Source organism: Engraulis encrasicolus, chromosome 20, assembly GCF_034702125.1.
Source record: "Engraulis encrasicolus isolate BLACKSEA-1 chromosome 20, IST_EnEncr_1.0, whole genome shotgun sequence".
NCBI lineage: Eukaryota > Metazoa > Chordata > Actinopteri > Clupeiformes > Engraulidae > Engraulis > Engraulis encrasicolus.
The window spans coordinates 18,823,538-18,843,210 of record NC_085876.1 but is presented as its reverse complement, the minus strand read 5'-3'; the positions used below and the strand labels follow the sequence as shown (position 1 = coordinate 18,843,210).

Sequence of the window (19,673 nt, the reverse complement as noted above, 5' to 3'; positions counted from 1 at the left end):
GTTGAGTGCCTTCTCAATGGTATACCAGTGCATACCATTTATGGAGTTGAAGACAACACTTTAGCATTAGACAGCATTATTCTTGAGAATTAACCTCCAACTACATATTTATTTTGCTTAGGGCTGCACAATATATCGAAAATGTATCGTTATCGCGATATCACGGCTTGCAATACACGTATCGCAAAAGTTGTGCACGTATCGCAAAAAGTTTTTATTTTTTAATAACAGCAAATTTGGTGAAAAGGTTAAAAAAAATTATTAAAAATGTTTACACTATAAGTTGATGCTGTATATTGGCCATGTTTTTCCTGATAAAAAATAACGTTGGAAATAAAACATTGCTCTCAGTTGTTTTATAGATGATTAAGTGTAGAATGGCAAGTACAGAGGGGAAAATCCATGTATATATTAAATATCACGATTAATATCGATATCGTGGTATACAGTCATGTTATCGTGTATCGCATATTTTTCTAATATCATGCAGCCCTAATTGTGTTATCCATTAATATAATCAAATGAATCTTTGACTCACGTTTTCCACAGCCTTGCTTGGGTTGAGACATGTCTCTCCGCCTGCTGTGAAGTTGCAGTAGACCCTGAAGGAGTCGCGAGAGCATCCCTGGTTGGGGTCAATCCAGTACTCACCTAGAGAAAGAAACACCATGAGTTAGACCTGGATATGCATGGGTTCGCCGTGTTTGTAAACACGATATTGTGAGGAGGGTCAAGACACTGGCAGCCAACCATGTGAGCTAATTTTTTTGACCGACAGCAGTTTCCAACAATCAGAGGTTGAGTTGTGCGCAGCTAGGTTCGCGCAGCCAGGGGAAATAAAAAAATTGGAACCCATGTATAGAAATGGAAGAAGTCTACACACTGCAGCTCCGCTTTGAAGGTTTATTCAAGACATACGTATGCTTCGACCGGAGTCTGCGGACTTCTACTCTTTTTATTGTAAGGTGTGCATACTTTTCCTCCTCTGCAGAATTTGTTAGACCATAAATCTCTAATAAACAACCAGAACCTTTTCTCAGATGTTTTAGCGTATGGTTGCAGGAGACACTCTGACATAGCAAGCTAGCTATGACCGTATCCCTCTATACTGTATGAGTGTTTCTCAACAGGGGCGGTACAGCACCCCAGGGAACGTTGGGGAGCCTTAGGGGGCGTTGAGAAGGATACAGTTGAGAGGGGGCAGTACTTAGTTGTCATTGGGGGCATTAGTCCATTGTATTTACTAAGGGGGGCGTTGACAGGCTTATGATGAGGTCAATGAGGCATTGGGAGCAGGGGCGGTTCCAGACATTTATTCTTGGGGGGGCAAAGGGGTGGCGAAATGTATTTCAGGGGGGCATGCTCCTACACTAAGGGAAAATGATAAGCGCTATATAATCGACACACACACACTGATGTGATACAGTGAATCCTTTAAAGTGAAACCCTGCAACCTAAAGTTCTATGTCTGAAATTATGTCAAGCAATAAGGCTATTTGTCACGATCAGGGCTCAAAATTAATAGTAGCCAGTTTGGCTGGTGGAAAATATCAACTTTGATTCTTTAGTGAGGGTGTGCTTGTGTCATTGTTGTCGAAATGTACATGGCAACGGAATACCATGCATACCATTGGGTGGCAAATCATATTTCTGGGGGGGCAAATGCCACCCCTTGCCACCCCTTAGAACCGCTCCTGGCTGGGAGACTTAGGATGAGGTCCAGGGGTCGTTTGTTCAAAAAAGGTTGAGAACCACTGCTCTATATGATGTGCTGAGTAGGACCCTGAACATGAGGCTCTGGCCTCATCTAGCCACATTAATATCAGCCTTGTCCAAGATGCGTATTTCAGCATGGTCTATCTACTATAGTAGACAATGTACTGGAGCCGGTAGCATCCTTGAGTTCGGGGTGAAGGCCTGAATTCCTGGCCACACCTAGCCACATTCATCTTAGCCTTCCCTCAGGTATTTCAGCGCTAACTACTTAAGCATTGGAGCCACGTACCATCCTTGAGGTCGGGCTGGCTGATCATGAGGTCCTGGCAGGTGCGTGCGGGGCTCTCCTGAGTGCCCAGGGGGAAGCGCATGGCGTCGATCTCCTGCCGCAGCGAGTTGAGCGAGCCGTAGATCTCCTCCATGCCCTCGTTGCCCGTCAGGAACTCGGTGCCCGTGCCATCGGCCGCCACCTCTGCGTCCGTCTCCGACAGCATCTTGCTGGCGTCGATGGAGCGCTTGGACTTCTTGGGGATCTGGATGGGCAGCGGCTGGATGACATCACCGGGGGGTCCCTACACACGGTACGGTACAGGCAGAGAGAGTGGATAAGAGAGAGGTTCGAGGGAGGGGGAGGGGGGGATCCCCCTTTAGGCAGACCTAAGGACTGTCCTATTCATTCTAGGAGTATTATGACACGCCCCATTAGGCAGACCAGTACCTGGTCACGTTAGGTGCCCATAGCAACCTTTTACGTTGGCATATCTCCTAGAATCTCTGGTACGGTACAAGTGACACATAATAAATGAATAATTACTCATATACAGAAGATATTCTTACAAAAAAATAGAAAACATATAATGTTCTGTCGTATGATGATGAAAATCTAATACTTAACTATTTTAGCTTGCCACATGATCACTACTGTATCTAATTGTACAGTTGTAGGCCTACAGCTATGAATCCACTAGTTAAAGCTAATAAAACTATTGTTATGTCCATACGGTTTGCATATTTCATTAAGAATATTATTTTTGTGTGTAAATGTGACAGTAACTTACAGGAGGTCCTGGAGGTCCTGATACACCCTTCTCTCCCTTAGGACCAGCTCCACCCTGAAACACACAACACACACACATTAGCATACAATACGATACGACACGCACATTAGCATACAATACGATACGACACACACACACATTAGCATACAATACGATACGACACGCACACATTAGCATATAATACGATACGACACACACACACTAGCATACAATACGATACGACACGCACATTATCATACGATACGATAAAAAAACACATTATCATACGATACCATACAACAAACACATGATTATACGATATGATACAAAAAACGCATTATCATACGATATGATACGCACACATTATCATATGATATGATACGACACGCACACATTATCATGCGATACGACACGCACACATTATCATATGATACGATACGACACACACACATTATCATACGATACGACACGCACACATTATCATACAATGTATATATACTGTCAATGGATACGATATGACACACACACATTATCATATGATAAGATATGATACAACACGCGCACATTATCAAATGATACGATATCACTTTATTGTCAGTTTACACTGAAATTCATTTTTTGCATCCTTGAATAAGACTCTTTTAAAGAAGGACAAAATACATAACATACATAACCTCACAGGACTATTGCACATTAGTGCCATGCATGTGGAGCATTATCTCGGGATTACACAATTGTTTTGCTTTATTGTCACCTGGATTATAGGGAGGATTGAAAAGTCTACTTACAGAAGCTCCCTTAGCTCCCTTGACTCCTCTAGGACCCTGTGGAAGACACACAATTTGATTAAATTAAATACAAAATAAAGCATTTAAGCATGAAACTCTTTACTCTTCACAATTTGTCGAGGTTGAAATTTTCATAAAAGATTTTACTGTTGGACATTGCTTATTCTTGTGCTAATTTTTCGGGCAATAATCAACTGGAACAGCTTTTGAAGCAAGTCATTAAGGTCTATCATGAACACATAAGAAATCCCAATTATTTTTATCAGAACTCTTAGGATTAGGATTAGAGAACACTTGGACAATAACCGTAGGTCTTTTATCTGTGACTTTACTTTGAAGAACCGTTTACTAACTACAGCTCACTTAATTTAAAGTGATTGGCTGTAACGGGAAGTAGACGGAAAAAACAAAGGGCACAATTGGAGACAATATCACTCATGGCTTTTAAATCAGAAGGCTAAGTTTTCTACATCACTATCAAATTATAATTGTATGCAAAAATAGAGTAGGCCTATCAGTTATTGTATCAGTTATCACAGAGTGTGTTTTGTGACCTTATGTGACCATTTGCTGCTATTCTGGGGTCCGTTTCTCGATTCTTGTCGTTGCTAACCGTCTTAAGACCGTCTTAAGATCGTCTAAAGACGTAACACCATTCCCTTGGATTTAGTGGTGAGCGTCGCTGTCGAGAGAGAGTTGAGTCGCTCTTACGAAGGACGTCGCTACCGTCGTTAGCAAAGACGCTTTTGAGATACGGACCCCTGTTTTGTTTGTTTGTTTGTTTGTTTGTTTTTCATTTTGTGTATTCTGCCCTACAATATCAGAACGCAGTATCTTGAAAATGGTCGAAAATGGGTTTAGACCGGAAATTGGCTTTAAAATACCTTCTTTTTCTTGTGTTAAATTTTTTTGGCCCAACTTGGTCCCGTTTCGGAAAAAAACGCAAAAAACTGATTATACTGCGCTTTTTGGTTTTAGGAGGCTACGTGTTACTAGCCAAGAACGCAGTATAATGCGAATTATACTGCACTTCTCCATTGACACCGTGGTTTTGGTGTAGACAGTAATACCACAACAGAGCGCAGTATAATGATTTTTCAGCTAAAAAGTAATGAGAATGTTGTTTTTTTTGCTTTTTTCTTGCGTGCATAAATTTTCACCATAAAAAAGTATTATATGGAAGTGTCATCACCACTTTACCTCCAACACAGTCGCGTGGACAGAAAGGAAACTTTAAAGCCTTTTTTCTCAGTTTGGCATTTTGAATTATACTGCGTTCTGAAATTGTAGGGCAGTATTGTTCACTGACTTATCAATTCGTCCTCTGATATCCTCTAATGGCATACAGTGTTTTCAGGACATGGTTTACTGCTGTTATAACATTTGTAGACAACATAGCTACCATAGGACCATCGGATGTCTATTATGAGTTTTGACCAAGACAAAGACATCCTCACTACATAAAATGTTAAAATAGTATAGATGACTTCAAATGGATGAAGTTTAATGGACTTACAGGCAGACCAGCAGGACCAGCAGGGCCGAGAGGTCCAGTGCCACCGGGCATACCCTACAGAAACGCAGGACACAAGGAAGGCAGAGAGGAAAACAAAACATTACATTACACTGCACTTAGCTAACGCTTTCATTTATTCAAAGCCACTTGCAAACTATTTTTTTCAGGGTATTGGTTACAGGCCCTGGAGCAATGTGGAGTTAGGTGCCTTGCTCATGGGCACTTCAGCCATGGATGGAGATGTAGGGAGAGGTCTGGGGGGATTCGAACCTTCAACCCCTAGATTGAAAGACCAACTCTCTAACCATTAGGCCACGGCTGCCCGACGCAACACATGACTCCAAGGAACAATGGATCATTAGATGGTTATTAAGTCTTTGTAGCAAAGGCATGCTATACAAGAAATGGACTTACGGTATAGTAATTGGTACAATTACAGATTTTAAAAGCACTGGTGTGTTGTAATGTCAGTATCAACGACAAAACAACTTGAAACCTTTGATGTTTAACACAGCAACTTCAGAGGCAACTTCAATGATGACAGCCAGCACTAAGACCCAGCTGGGAATCTTTCACTTTCTCTCTTTCTTTCTTTTTTTTTTTTTTACAATTTTACAAGATATCAGTGGTCAGCAAAGGCGCCAACTTCAGATCAACATTGGAGGGTCAAAAAAATTGTAGAATCTTGTTGTAATGACTGAAGTGTGTACACAAGTGGTTCTCAACCTTTTTTGAACAAACGCCCCCTTGACCTCATCCTAAGCCTCCCAAAGCCCCCTTGACCTCATGATAAGGTTGACAACACCCCCCTTACTGAAAAAAAATATGGACTAATGCCCCCAATGACTACTAGGCACTTCCCCCTCTCAACTGCATCCTTCTCAACGCCCCCCTGTAGCGCCCCTGCTGAGAAACACTAGAGTACACAGGTAGATAGAAGACATTCATAATTTTAATTATTACTAGGGTGTTTTCACCCCTCCACCTTAATCTTTGGGGGGGGTCAAAAAGATCCGTGACTCACAGTCTCTCCCTTGGGTCCAGAGGTTCCGGCCGGTCCGGACAGTCCCCTGTCTCCCTTCTCTCCCTGCTCACCGGGGGGTCCGATCAGACCGATCATACCCGAGTGGCCCTTCTCTCCCTTGGCACCGGGATCTCCGCGAAGGCCAGCCAAACCTGGAGGACCCTGGGAAAGAGAGATGACACTGGTAAATAAATCCATTTTCACACAGCTACATTTCCATTCAGACGGCAAATGCCCCGACAGATGAACAGTTCAACGGATTGGCTAATTAACACTTAGCAGTACAACTCTAGCCAAAAAGATCAGGTAAATAAATTCCTTACCTCTAGTAAGTGCTAAAAAATATGTGGCAGTGCAATCACTTTACTAATCAGGTTTCTCTACCTGATGTCTGTACATGACTGACAGATCGTAAGATTTTTTTTCCATCATTAAAATCAGCATCTATCTAAATATGATATTTATAACTTCATACCAGAGGTCCAGGAGGTCCTTGCTGCCCGGAAGGTCCTGGAGAGCCTTGTTCACCCTGGGATTTAAAAAAAACAAAACAAAACAAATCTTGTACTCAGAATCAACAAGAATGTTATATCAGGGATAAAGAAAATAAAAGCCAACTAGTCACTACAGAGAACGTCCCTCAAGTTTTATATTTAGCTCCCTGTCAATAGTGCTTTTTGTCAAGGGTGCTGCTATGAATATCAATGAATATCATTCAGTTGGACCGGATGGCTGTATTCTGTCAAACCCATGCGGTGTGTCTTGAAACCTTCTTTGACAGGGAAAAGAGTGCTAGACAGACAGTCGGTCTTAGGGTGAAGAACGCATTATAATCTCACCACAGTTGTTTCATTCAACTATTTCCTGCTGAACTGCTCAAAACACTCAGGAGGGTCTGTTCACACTGAACTATTTTGAACCAGATGCTTATTTTAACCTGCCGAAATAGTGTCTTTTTGGCATAGGAGAGAGCAGTGCATATAATATAGTCTAGTGGGCCTGCTGAGAAGGCCCAGGCTGTGTCTGCGAAGGAAGAGATGCGAATGACTGAAAGAGGGCCTAATACTAAATGACATTACATTACTAGATACTTTTATCCAAAGCACCTTACAAAAAGGGGACATAGAGAGCGACATTCAAAGTGTTGGAAGGTACAGAGGAGAGGACAGTAATATTCAAGTCATGAAGAACACATGCTCAGTAATACACAATGAGTCAGTTGTGGAGTGCAGAGTATGTAGTATGAACAATCAAGTTGGTTAATAGCATACCACTGATCCAGGAAGTCCCCTCAGTCCCTCTGTTCCTGGTTTTCCTGGCTGACCCTGAGGTCCCACTGCCCCTGTCTTTCCTGGTGGTCCCTTTGCTCCGTTGTCACCCTGTAGGAGAAATAAAAATCAAAAAGAGCACCACATAAATCGGCGTGTCTCCTTTAGAGGCGAACTAATGTAGCCCTGTGGCCAACACTGGTACTGCAATCAAATTCCAAATAATTGTGATGTGGGTCAAAAGATAAAACAGTAAATGATTTGTTCATTAAGTTTTTGTTAATTTAATTGACAGGGAAATAGTGTCTGTTCTAATGTCAGTGATTTTTTTTTTTTTGCTTCAACACATATTCTTAATGAGTGCTGAAACATTAGGACCATTTTATATTTCATTTATGGACATTTCCTACACATAGAAAGCCTATTTCTTACACATCTTCAGGGAAGGATGATTTCTAGTGCAGTGCATGGCTACGTACCTTGGCACCCTTCTCTCCCTGACGGCCCTCAGGTCCTCTTGTTCCGGCGGGACCCTGTCCATTACACAAGACCAGGCACAACATTAGCAGTTTTAAAAAATAAAAATATTTTTTGAAAAAAAATGGGTCCTTCGCCTCTATTATGAGGAACAGTACAGTGAAGGCGACAGGAAATGACTTGGAGAGAGAGACAGGGAAGGGTCAAAACCCGAGTCAGCCGCGTAACAGTCGAGTGCCCTACCGTTAGAGCCACGGTAGGGCCAACATTAACACATTTATCCAAAAATGATATTAGGACATTGTATATTTCATGTAATATTAGTACATATATTACACATACATACCCTCTTTCCAGGAGGTCCGGGTGGTCCATTCTCGCCAGAAGGTCCGGGAGAGCCCTATACATACATATATATAAGGCGAAATAGAAAGATTCATAGAAAAAAACAGTTATTACATACTAATTGAATGAATGCAAAATGGTGTTCATTTCATTACGAACATTACGAAACAGCCTTGGTTCAGTTTCTTCAACTTTGGAAGTAAGTGCAAGAATACACTGACACACTGAAAACATACAATAGGAAGGCTGCCCTTAACTTTTAATTATTATTCAAATGATCTCTGCACCTGCATACTTTGGTGTAGCATTGTTGTGTCCATTACACAGTGGTGGACGCCATCCATATTGTCATTTAGGCAAATTAGAAATTGATATTCAAAAGAGCGTTGACAGGTCCAAACAGTGCAGTGTCAAATAAATCAGCCGCCACCAACAGTGACAAAACAAAAGGATTTAAAAACCCCTTAACACATGGCTTTATAAATTTGTTGTTACCAGTATGGTAATGACCAAGTCGTGGTGCATTACTAAAGGGCCTGTGTCGTGTAATAGTATTGTAGTGCTATGGTAGTTACATTTCAATGACTATTACAGCGTGCCACTGGAGGTACGGCGCGCATTAAGGGGCTACAAAATAGGACATACAGTATTGTCACATCAGGGGTGAAGTCATGAAAAGAAAAGCAGCATGGCTGTACTTCACACACTAATTTTGGGTATCACTTTATTTCAATGGTTCACTATTACAGTGGATCTACCACATTCGGTACAGTGTAATAACCAGTGTAACAATATTCAATATCACGTAATACCAGTGTAATACCGTGTACCAACCCTGATAATGCTCAGCTTATTACGAGAGCAGAAATGGGCCAGTTCTACCCCTGGATACTAGGGGACCTTAGACAATCAATGGCAATACTGTTGTTCAGGGGTGCATTTCTGGAAAGCGTAGCAGTTAGCAACCTCTGCAGTTGCCAATGGGAATTGCATTGCAACCAACACAGTAGCTAACATAGTTAGCAACTACGCTTTCAAGAAATGCACCCCTGACTTGCCCAACAGCTCAGGCTGTCTGCCTCTGAACGTACTGCAAAGGTAACCATGGCAACTCACAAAAGGAAAAGTGTAGTTTTGACAAAGATTTTTGAAATGAAAAAAAAAAATCAGTGTGATGTTACAGTAGTTACTCACAGCTTCTCCTTGTTCGCCGTCCTCTCCTCTCTCTCCCTTTGCTCCATCGGCTCCCTATAACACACACATAAATGCAAATTAATAAGATGGTTAACCCATTGATGCTGGATGCTGAGTATATGATGTATTGACCTAGGTGCCCAGAGCTGCATAGGCGCAGCATTCAGGCTCATGAGATTTGAGATTTTTTCATTTAAAATTTGGTTATGTTAGAGCTGAATAAACACATTCTGATGCAAGAAGGGGGGGATCCTAGCTTTTAAAGGCAATTTCATGTGCTTCAGAGGCTGAGATATTTAGGTATTTATTGGTTGGGGGATTGGCTGGGGGCAGATTTCTCAAAAAATGGCTTAGACGTCTAGCAGGTGTTTTTTGCAGGTTCCTTAGGCTAAAATGGGTTAAGATGGTTATTACTTGTTACTTATTGACTCTACATATAACAAGTCTGCCAATTGGCAATATTCTGTAGTGCAAGTTGGCTTGTCTGCTGATGAGTCTCTGCTGTTCAGACAGTGAAGGCCCACAGTGGAATTACATCTGTGAACCATCTAAAAGCTACTTAGTGTGGCTGAATAGGCTATGACTTATAAATACAGTAGGAGACTGTCTGCTTCAGGTGTGGTGACCATCACTTACAGCGTACAGAGTACAGCAAAGCAATGACTGACATTGTCATTTGGCATATGGCAATCATTTCAACCCGTTAAGACACAGCATTATAAATTTGCTGTTACCAGAATGGCAATGACCAAGTCTTAGTGCATGACTAAAGGCCCTGTGTTGTCATTGTAATGTAGTACTATGGTAGTTAACTTTTTAATGACTAGTACAGTGTTCCACTGGTGGAACGGCATGCATTATGGGGCTACAATGTCTAATGGGAAATGACGAGTGACGAGATGAAACGACAGGTGTTCACTTACTCTTGGTCCAAGCTCACCAGGGGGACCAGGATCGCCAGGGAAACCAACAGGGCCCTGTAAACAACACACACATTTCACACGTCATATCTCAAACCGTGTCTTCTGATTGGGTAGTTGCAGGCAGTGATTGACAGACGTGCCGTTGTCTACTCACAGGGTTGCCTTTAGGTCCGTCGTCTCCCGTGGGTCCTCTTCCGCCAGAGGGTCCAGCCGTTCCGGGTTGTCCCGACTCGCCCTTCTCACCGCGCTCTCCACGAGGCCCCTGTCATTGGACAATTCGGCTGTCAGTCAAAGTCATAGTCCAACACCAAATGGATGTATGTAAGTTCGCTGTAGGTGTAGGTTTAATGTAATGAGAGCAGTGTGATTGTTACGGTACCTTCTTTCCTGGTTCGCCTCCAATTCCAGGTGGACCGGACTCGCCAGGCTCTCCCTGTCAGAGGAAGATATGTTGTTAGCCACTAAGGTGTAAGTTTGGCTTGGAAAGTGATGAGGCCATTACAATGGAAAATTGTCCGTGTATGCTATTTGCTGCATCATACACATGTATTTATGAAAAAGTGTGAGGACAAGCTATATTGATCTCAAAAGTGGTACAGTATGGACATGTCGCCACCATCAACGCCTTAAATGACGCCCATGGTTAGACAGGCCAGCATGATCTGAAACAGCTGGAAGAATTACTGTAATTTAACAGTTACTGCAATTCAAATTAAATAATACAAATACTGTACCTTCTCTCCTGCAGGACCTGGGTTTCCGATACCTCCTGGAGGACCTTGAGGACCCTAATGAAGACAAGCAAAAATATTATTGATCACATTTTTAATGACGGCATCCAATTGGTCATTCACAGCTCATCATTGTACACAGAATATCCAACATCCAACAAGGCTTCATCTAAAGATGCGCAAACATTCTGCAACATGCCTATCCTGAAACCAGCTCCACGCTATGATAACAATATCTATTCAAACTGTGTAGTAAGATGTGACTACAAATAGATCTAGTCTTGACTGAAACCTAGTTAGCTACAACTTGACTGCAACCAACCAGAGCCAACGGCACTCTACGTTAGCCAAAACAATGGACTAGAGTGCTTTCGCCATGACGATAACTGGATGATAAGAGATGGAGAAACAGACTTACATCAGCACCGTTGGGACCAGCAGGGCCACGGGGTCCTGGAGGACCAGGAGGTCCCTGGGAAGGAAACGCAAGGAAGAGTAAAGTTAGTCGAGACCAGCTCGATCGATCGATAGATCGATAGATCGATAGATCGATAGATAGATAGATAGATAGATAGATAGATAGATAGATAGATAGATAGATAGACAGATAGACAGATAGACAGATAGACAGATAGATAGATAGATAGATAGATAGATAGATAGATAGATAGATAGATAGATAGATAGATAGATAGATAGATAGATAGATAGATAGCATGTATTGTCCCCAAGGGAAATTCACTCTCACAACCATCATAACTTGGCATAGTCAACATATAACAATACAAGACAGACACGAAGTCATCAAACACCATTGGACATTGAGATACTAAACATAAGACACGTACACTCAGACATTTTCAGACAAACCAAGGCACAACACTGATGACATTCACTCATTCATATCCTTCCTCCCTCCCTTCCTTCCTTCATTCATTCATTTATTCATTCATGTATTGATGACATTCACCATTCATATCACTTTATAACTGCCACCTGATGGTCAATCAATAGCCATTGTTGCTAGTCTGGGGTCATTTTTTTCTGACAGTGCCGTTGCTAACAAAGTTAACAACTTACTTGGTCGCAATGCAATTTACTAAGTTGCTAACTAGTTAGCAACAACGCTATCAAGAAACAGGGGCTGAATAGCACTGTATTGTTGCCAATATGAGATCCTTGTGATGCACATATACAGTAGGAGGACTCTGGTTATGATTTGCTGTACCTTCACATGGTTATGAATCACAAGTGGCGACTCACCATTGGGCCAACGTCTCCCGTCTCTCCCTTCTCTCCTGAAACGCCGGGCAATCCCTAAAACCGAAGAACGCATTAGTACAGCTCTGAATGCAGACCTGCAACTTTCCTGAATAGTCACAGACATGCATCGCATTACACTACATTACACTTACAGTTGATACAATTGCAACTTACAGTTATTATTAAGTACAGGGTATTGGTTACAGTTCCTGGAGCAGTGTGGGGTTAGGTGTCTTGCTCATGGGCACCTCAGCCATGGAGTAACATAGGGAGTGGAAGGGTGGGATTCAAACCCACAAACGTCTGATCTAAAGTCCATCTCCTTAACCACTAGACCACGGCTTCCCACACCGCATTGCATGGTGATCGAGCCAGTTTTTTCCGGAACCTTCTGTACCTGAAGACCGATGGGACCTGGAGGCCCTGGGAATCCTCTTGTTCCTTCGTCTCCCTTGGATCCAAAGATACCCTGTTGACCCCGCGCTCCAGTCTCCCCATCTGCTCCCTATACAATACAATACAACACAATATGATACAGTACAATACATTACAATACAATAACATAAAAATACAATACAACACAATATGATACAGTACAATACATTACAATACAATAACATAAAAATACAATACAGTACAATGTACAGAAACAGTAATTGACTTGTACCACATGTCATTTTGAGAGAACTTGGGTATCAATGTCCTCACTATTCTCAAAGGGTTCACATTAACATTCCTCAGCTGAAGCAGTTTGGGAAATAAATATACTGTAATATTCAGCCATTGTTACCCACTACATTCAAGGTTACAGAAAATATGAACGTTCCAAGCAATCATAGAAGGCACTAAGTTGTTGATTTGGGTCATACGTACAGCGGCACCGGGCTGGCCAACTGGACCAATTGATCCTGGTGGACCAGGAGGACCCTGTAGAATAAACAAAACAAAACAGATGATTACAAATAAGAAACAACAGGGAAGACTGATTTCACAAGACTTGAGAGAGTTTAAAAAACCCAAAGCCAAGGCTGGGGTTACTTACATGTTCTCCCTTGCCTCCCTTAGCGCCCTTCTGACCATGCTCTCCAACTTCTCCCTGTTTGGAAAACAGGAAGTGTCATGAAACCACCAAAAGAACTCAAAAAACATCAATCTGTCTTGAACCACAAAGGGTCTTTCAAGTCCATCATGTTAACAGCATCAGCAGAGTTATTGGGGTCACTATTATCAATAACAATGATTCTCTTTGAGAGTAATAAGTTCTTGAATCTTGATTCTTGAATCTTGACTCTTGAATCACTAGCCTTGTCTCCGTCCTCTCCGGTAACTCCTGGTGGTCCTGCGGGGCCGGGGAGACCCACTGCGCCTTGCAGTCCATCACGACCAGCTGGCCCCATTGGTCCTTTCTCTCCCTGTCAGGGGAAGGGAAAGAAGATGGTACCAGATAAGCGTGAAGACGGGATCACATTGTACTGGAATGACAATAGCAACAAGCACATTCAGCAATTATTTGTGCTGTTAAGTAGTTGACCAAGTAGATTTTGAAATAGTGGTACTTCCAATGTATACAAAAGAATACGCTTGTAAGAAGCAGAGCTGTTCTGTGGAGCATATAGGAAATGATGTCGACAGCTAAGTAACTGTACCATAGTGCAGACAAAGCATGAACAAACAATGCTGACTAATTTTGCGCAAAAACACCAACTTACGGGCACTCCCTTCTCTCCAGCAGTTCCTGGTGGTCCCTGAGGTCCAGGTCTTCCTGGGGGTCCGATGGGGCCTGCACCGCCAGCTGAGCCCCTCTCGCCTGAAGATCCCTACAGTAGCGCATGTACAGTTGGTAATGTGAGTACCACTCATTTGTGCCCATGAGCACTGGGATTATACACAAGAACTTCAAATAAATTCCAGTCATAAACCATTATAGTATCAATTTGTTGATTGAGCTTCTGAAAGACTTACGGCAGGGCCAGGAGGACCAGCTGGGCCTTCACTTCCTTTGAGTCCAGGGCCTCCCTACAAAAGAACAACAAGCTTGATGAGACCAATGATAACACTTTTAAAGTCAAAATATCTGAAACTGTCCAATGATGTAGGCTAAAAATTATCCAATATTTATTCTGATGTGTTACAGGTATCTGGTCAATAAATGACCGAATCTGATCTCATAACACAAAAGTGTGGCTGGGATAGCATCACAAATTTACACAATGTTAGCACCTAGCAAGCATTAGCAAGTTTCAAAGCTATTCTACAGGTAGACGGCCGACTTACAGGGGTTCCTGGAAGTCCTCTCTCTCCGGGGAATCCTCTCAGTCCCGGGGGTCCGTCTTTTCCAGGTCCGCCAGGGGGACCGGGGTCTCCCTTGGTTCCCTCCTTCCCAGAGGGGCCAGCCAATCCCTGCTCTCCTGGAGGTCCAGGGGGGCCGGAGTGTCCGCGCTCACCCAATGGGCCGGTCTCGCCTGCAGGACCCTGTGATGATGAGAAATAAAGACAACAGCTCAACAAATAGCTGAAGTAGCTGCTGTATGTAAGACGTCTGTCCCAAGATATCTTGAAGTTAACCCAACCCAACTAGTTGGCAGATATCGAGAAAATATCAAAGAATCATCTAGTAGACAAAGATCATTCAGATTTAGATCATTCAGATCCGTCCAGATTTTGTAAGTGTGGTTTTTAATCCACAGACTGCGGAATCTGTTTCAATATCGGCTGACTCGTTAAATAAATTCATTAACTTGAGGATATTTCACAAGTGTTCACATTTATTTTAATATGATTGATAATAACAGCAAACTCACAATAATTGCACTTCAATTGTAATGTACAGCCTACCAGATCTGTTCATGTTTTGTATGTTTTCTTGATATTCCTACCACGAGAGAGTGCATCATGTTTTACAATTACATGGTTAATATTATTGCATTGTAGTACCATTTTTGACCACAATGACCTACATGTAACCTGGGCCCATCCATACTTCCCGTACATATCAAAAAGAAGAAAAGAAAAAAGTGACAATGTCGGTGTGTCCTGCTACATCAAAGAGCCAGGCTTGATGGCAAGACAGTCAGCACACATCCACAACTCTAGTGATGGTCTTTCCATCACACTGCCTTCCCCCTCACCTGTACGCTTCACACACTCATGGTGTCCCTCACTCATGCTTCTCCAGTGTGCCCCATCATCTGTGCCTCAACCATCACTGGGGTTCCTTGCACTGGGGATAGCCATCCTAACATGGCATAATGGCTCACATATAATGGGTACGCTTCTGATTTAGGCATCCCACTTCTGACACCATTCGTAGGGAATGGAAGTAGAGTTGGACCTTCTGGATTGCCAAACTGGGGCTATGACCACTAAACCAAAGAGCTAGGCTTGTTGGCGTGACTGTCAGTCCATACCCACAACTCCAGTGATGGTCACTCCATCATGAACATAAAGCATTTCTAACGGCATGGTTGAGGCAGGTTCAAGTCGAGAATGCATTGATGCATTGATTGCCATTGGCCCGACTGCTTGCTCAGTTAGTAGTGGTGTCAACAATGATCGATTCGGCGATGCAATCCAATGCGGGGCATGGCCGATCCAGAATTGATCCGGCAATTTCCAGAATCGATCCGGCAGTTTCAATTACTTCCATGTATATTTCGGGAGCAAATGAATGTTAAATTAAATAAAAGCACTTCAAAACATTGCAAGACTGATACAGACTGATACAGAAAACAGCCAATAAACTGTTGCTCAGTATCTGACTACTTGTATTGCCTCATCATGACTGATTAAACATTTGCTTTGCTTTCAGTAGAAATGTAATGCATTGCAATGCATTGTAGAATTGAATCGGATCGGTTCGCATAGAATCGAATCCAATAGCTACCTTCCGAATTGTGATCCAATCTGATCGTGTGGGCAGTGACGTAACAGCAGAGGGCAGTCTGCACTTCACAAACTGGTGCGTCACAAGTGAGGACTAAGTTCAAGATGGGAAGAAAGTCACCGGAGCATCTTCAGATGTGGAAAGTCTTTTTCTGCTTTATCAGGAGCAGTGCCAAGACTTTATTAGGAGCAGTGCCAACGTTTCAACACTGTTACGTCTTCAACACAAAAGGGGTTCCACGCACTTCTGTTTTTACATCTGGTCTGTACATCTGGTCTCTTCTCTCTCCTCAGTACTCATGGACTCTGATGAAAATGGTTTTCCATCGAAACATTAGTCCCTAAGATGTTGTGCACTTGAATTAAAAAGAAAAGCATCCCATCTGAGCTGCTCAGGTGTCTTCTCTTCGTTCATTGTTACGTCTTCCTCAGAGTCAAGGTGTGATTCTGATCCAGCTTTGAGTAGTCAGTGGCATACAGCAACATCTGATGACCCCGCCACCTGGGAAGTCCCAGGATGCAGCAGCTTGACCAGACTAGCAGCTCAGAAAAAACTTTGTAGTCATGACACCTTTAAACAATGGCATCATTATTGAGATCCTGATGAGAGGACTTTTTTATTCTGGCATTGAGAAGGGAGATCATCAATTAACACCCAAGGGTAGGATTTGGTTTAAAGATTAACTGTGCAGAAAAGTAAGTATTGCAGCCAAAGATATCTGTAGATGTAGATCATTAGATATCACGTTCAACCATTTGGTTTTGGAAGCCTTGGGTGCAGCCATCTTGGCATATATTGCCAATGTTTTTTCACACTGTCAGCAAAAAAATGGAAAAGATGTCATTGTACCGCCACCTACAAGATTATTTTGTGTAACACCCTGTCGCCTATTGATGTTCATACCAGCAGAGTTCCCAGTGAACTAAGATGCCTAAGGTCATCCAGTAGAAGCTGTTCCCTCCTACAAACACCTAGGTGTCCACCTAGACAACAAACTGGACTGGAGGGAAAACAGAAGGGTGATTTCTAAGAAGGCCCAGTCAAGACTTTTCATTTTAAGGAAATTGAGGTCCTTTGACTTGGGGAGGCTTACTTTAAACACATTTTATCATGGGATTGTGGCAAGTGTTTTATTCTATGCTGTTGTGTGCTGGGGTGGAGGGATGTCACTTGAGGACAGGAACAGGCTGAATAAGCTCATCAGGAAAGCGGGGTCCACCACGGGTGTATGTTTTAATTCGGTGGAGCAGATTTTAGCGGAGAGGACATTGAGGAAGATGAAAAGTGTACTGAGCATGGACGACCACCCATTGTTCAGCTTGATCACAAAAAGTGGCAGAAGTCAAAGGCTCCTCCTACCTAGATGCTCCACCGAAAGGTTTAGAAGATCTTTTATTCCTGCAGCTATCATAATTTTTAACAACAGCTGCTGAGTGACCTTTTAATGGTTTTATAATGTTGTTGAGATTCTTTGTGTGTTTTTATGATGGACTGTTTTTTTTTCTTTTCTTAGCTCTTATTTATTATGTATTTGTCCTGTCTTCCTATTATGTGTTGTGTGTATGACCAGGTGGCACTCAATTTCCACCTTGGGGATTAATAAAGTCTCTCTCTCTTTCTCTCTCTCTCTCTCTCTCTCTCTCTCTCTCTCTCTCTCTCTCTCTCTCTCTCTCTCTCTCTCTCTGCCTGGTCTCGATAAAGGGAGTCACTTGGTCTGAGGTAGTCCACACAACATCTAACGTACAGTATATCAATGAATGATTTCTATGACTGGTAGATTTCCATGGAGCATTGCTCACATGTTCACATACTGTAAGCCTATTAATTTAAAACACATCAAAAATATGTTAAACTCCCTCTGATGATGGTGACTTTGGTGACTCCAATCTGACGGTGGTGACAGGGGGTAGCTTGTTCTAAACTTGTTGTTTGCAGTTCTGAATAACTATTTCAGCATGTTCTTCTGTTTGATGACAATATTGTTACATTATATCTGTGAGTTTTTCTTTTTTTTAATCAATCAAAATGATTATGTCCATGCTTAGGACAGCAGGTTTTATAGAAGGGTGGAAAGTGCAACGTGATAAAACATAATACAATTCCAATTAAACCTTTAAAACAAATGAGGGGTTTCTTTGCAAAATGTTTACGCCATTTTTTTTACTTTTGCATTTTATTATTGGAAATGACTGTTCAAAAGTCATTTCATCTATATGTGAATTCTTGCTAGTCAAATATTTTGAGAACATATAAAACCTAAAACGCATTTTGTAATGCAATGCAATGCCCAATTCAAAAATGTCAAATTCCCAAAATGTTCCAAAATGGATATAAGTCATTTAGCAACAAAGCTCTTTAAAGTTACATGGTAGGTGAAACAGACCCCGTGGTCATTACCTGGACTTTTTTCTCACATTAACTGTCAACTTTAAGGTGTCAGTATTAAGCTATATGAACACTAGAGCTGTTGGTTTGTAACATTTGGCTTCGAGCATTTTCATCTTGTGAGCGTAGTTCCCTCACTCAGGTGCTGATTTTAACAACAGGACCACCAGAAAATGGAGTCTGGAGTATTAGTTTGACTTTTGTCATTTGAATATGAATTCTATTCGTGCTAAAACTAGCAAGTACCTACTGTACAATTGATGGCCAATTCCTAACCAATATTGTTAGATCCTAAAAACCTTAAACACCCTAAAACATGCTGGATCATGGTAATAAACGTGACAAAAAGCCTTACCTGAGGCCCAACAACTCCAGGGGGACCGGGAGGCCCAGTCTTGCCTTGGAATCCCTATGAGGAAAAACAATCAGCTAGTTCAACAATCATATTATTGCATACTTATTATCATTGAGTATGCTCTCTTATCAAGATTTCGACAAGTCAATAATAAGATAACATGATGGTCAAGTACTATTCAGGTGTAAGATATGAGATGTGTAGCCCAGGCGCAGTTCGTTCACATAGACAAATACTTTGGCTCCAACAGATTTTAGGTCTCTATATGGGTCAAAGATTTTTTATTTGGCTCAGATGTCAGGTGGCGCAACGGCATCTAATGCACATAAATTAATTACTCATTGGTGGTTGATATGCTGCAATGAATATGCTTCTTAGATAGTCCACTAAAAAAAAAAAAACATACAATAGTGCCACTGGCTGTCTTTGCGCCACCCTGACATGCGATACCGCTGAGCTGAAACATCCCTGACCCTTATACATTAAGCATACTGTATGAATATGGTCCTGCTAATTACAGTGGGTTAGTGCTGTTGGACTTACCACTTCGCCTCTCTGTCCAGGGTGTCCGGGCAGTCCATCTTTCCCTGGTGGTCCCTTTGATAGTTTGAGGGAAGAAATACATGTCAAAACACGACAGCATACTTATTCAACTGGACAAACTGCATTCATGCAATATATTATCACTTACGGGAGGTCCCTTTGGCCCAGGGAATCCGTTTGCTCCTTGAGGTCCAGGAAGTCCCTAAGAACAATGACATAATAGCA

At 42.1% G+C, this 19,673-nt stretch overlaps 1 protein-coding gene across 1 annotated transcript in view; it reads right to left on the bottom strand.

Annotated features, from left to right (window-relative positions):
* Positions 1 to 19,673, bottom strand: part of LOC134436382 (collagen alpha-1(XI) chain-like) — an 85,886-nt gene that overhangs the window by 3,665 nt on the left and 62,548 nt on the right. The window contains exons 37-63 of the mRNA XM_063185568.1: positions 19,597 to 19,650; positions 19,449 to 19,502; positions 18,906 to 18,959; positions 14,557 to 14,754; positions 14,245 to 14,298; positions 13,992 to 14,099; positions 13,587 to 13,694; positions 13,325 to 13,378; positions 13,156 to 13,209; positions 12,680 to 12,787; positions 12,283 to 12,336; positions 11,438 to 11,491; positions 11,023 to 11,076; positions 10,668 to 10,721; positions 10,443 to 10,550; positions 10,289 to 10,342; positions 9,366 to 9,419; positions 8,173 to 8,226; positions 7,829 to 7,882; positions 7,353 to 7,460; positions 6,557 to 6,610; positions 6,082 to 6,243; positions 5,058 to 5,111; positions 3,542 to 3,577; positions 2,775 to 2,828; positions 2,006 to 2,288; positions 539 to 651 (exon numbers count right to left, since the gene is read on the bottom strand). Coding sequence (XP_063041638.1) covers positions 539 to 651; positions 2,006 to 2,288; positions 2,775 to 2,828; positions 3,542 to 3,577; positions 5,058 to 5,111; positions 6,082 to 6,243; positions 6,557 to 6,610; positions 7,353 to 7,460; positions 7,829 to 7,882; positions 8,173 to 8,226; positions 9,366 to 9,419; positions 10,289 to 10,342; positions 10,443 to 10,550; positions 10,668 to 10,721; positions 11,023 to 11,076; positions 11,438 to 11,491; positions 12,283 to 12,336; positions 12,680 to 12,787; positions 13,156 to 13,209; positions 13,325 to 13,378; positions 13,587 to 13,694; positions 13,992 to 14,099; positions 14,245 to 14,298; positions 14,557 to 14,754; positions 18,906 to 18,959; positions 19,449 to 19,502; positions 19,597 to 19,650 — 2,250 coding nt within the window. The remainder of the gene's footprint in view (positions 1 to 538; positions 652 to 2,005; positions 2,289 to 2,774; positions 2,829 to 3,541; positions 3,578 to 5,057; positions 5,112 to 6,081; positions 6,244 to 6,556; positions 6,611 to 7,352; positions 7,461 to 7,828; positions 7,883 to 8,172; positions 8,227 to 9,365; positions 9,420 to 10,288; positions 10,343 to 10,442; positions 10,551 to 10,667; positions 10,722 to 11,022; positions 11,077 to 11,437; positions 11,492 to 12,282; positions 12,337 to 12,679; positions 12,788 to 13,155; positions 13,210 to 13,324; positions 13,379 to 13,586; positions 13,695 to 13,991; positions 14,100 to 14,244; positions 14,299 to 14,556; positions 14,755 to 18,905; positions 18,960 to 19,448; positions 19,503 to 19,596; positions 19,651 to 19,673) is intronic.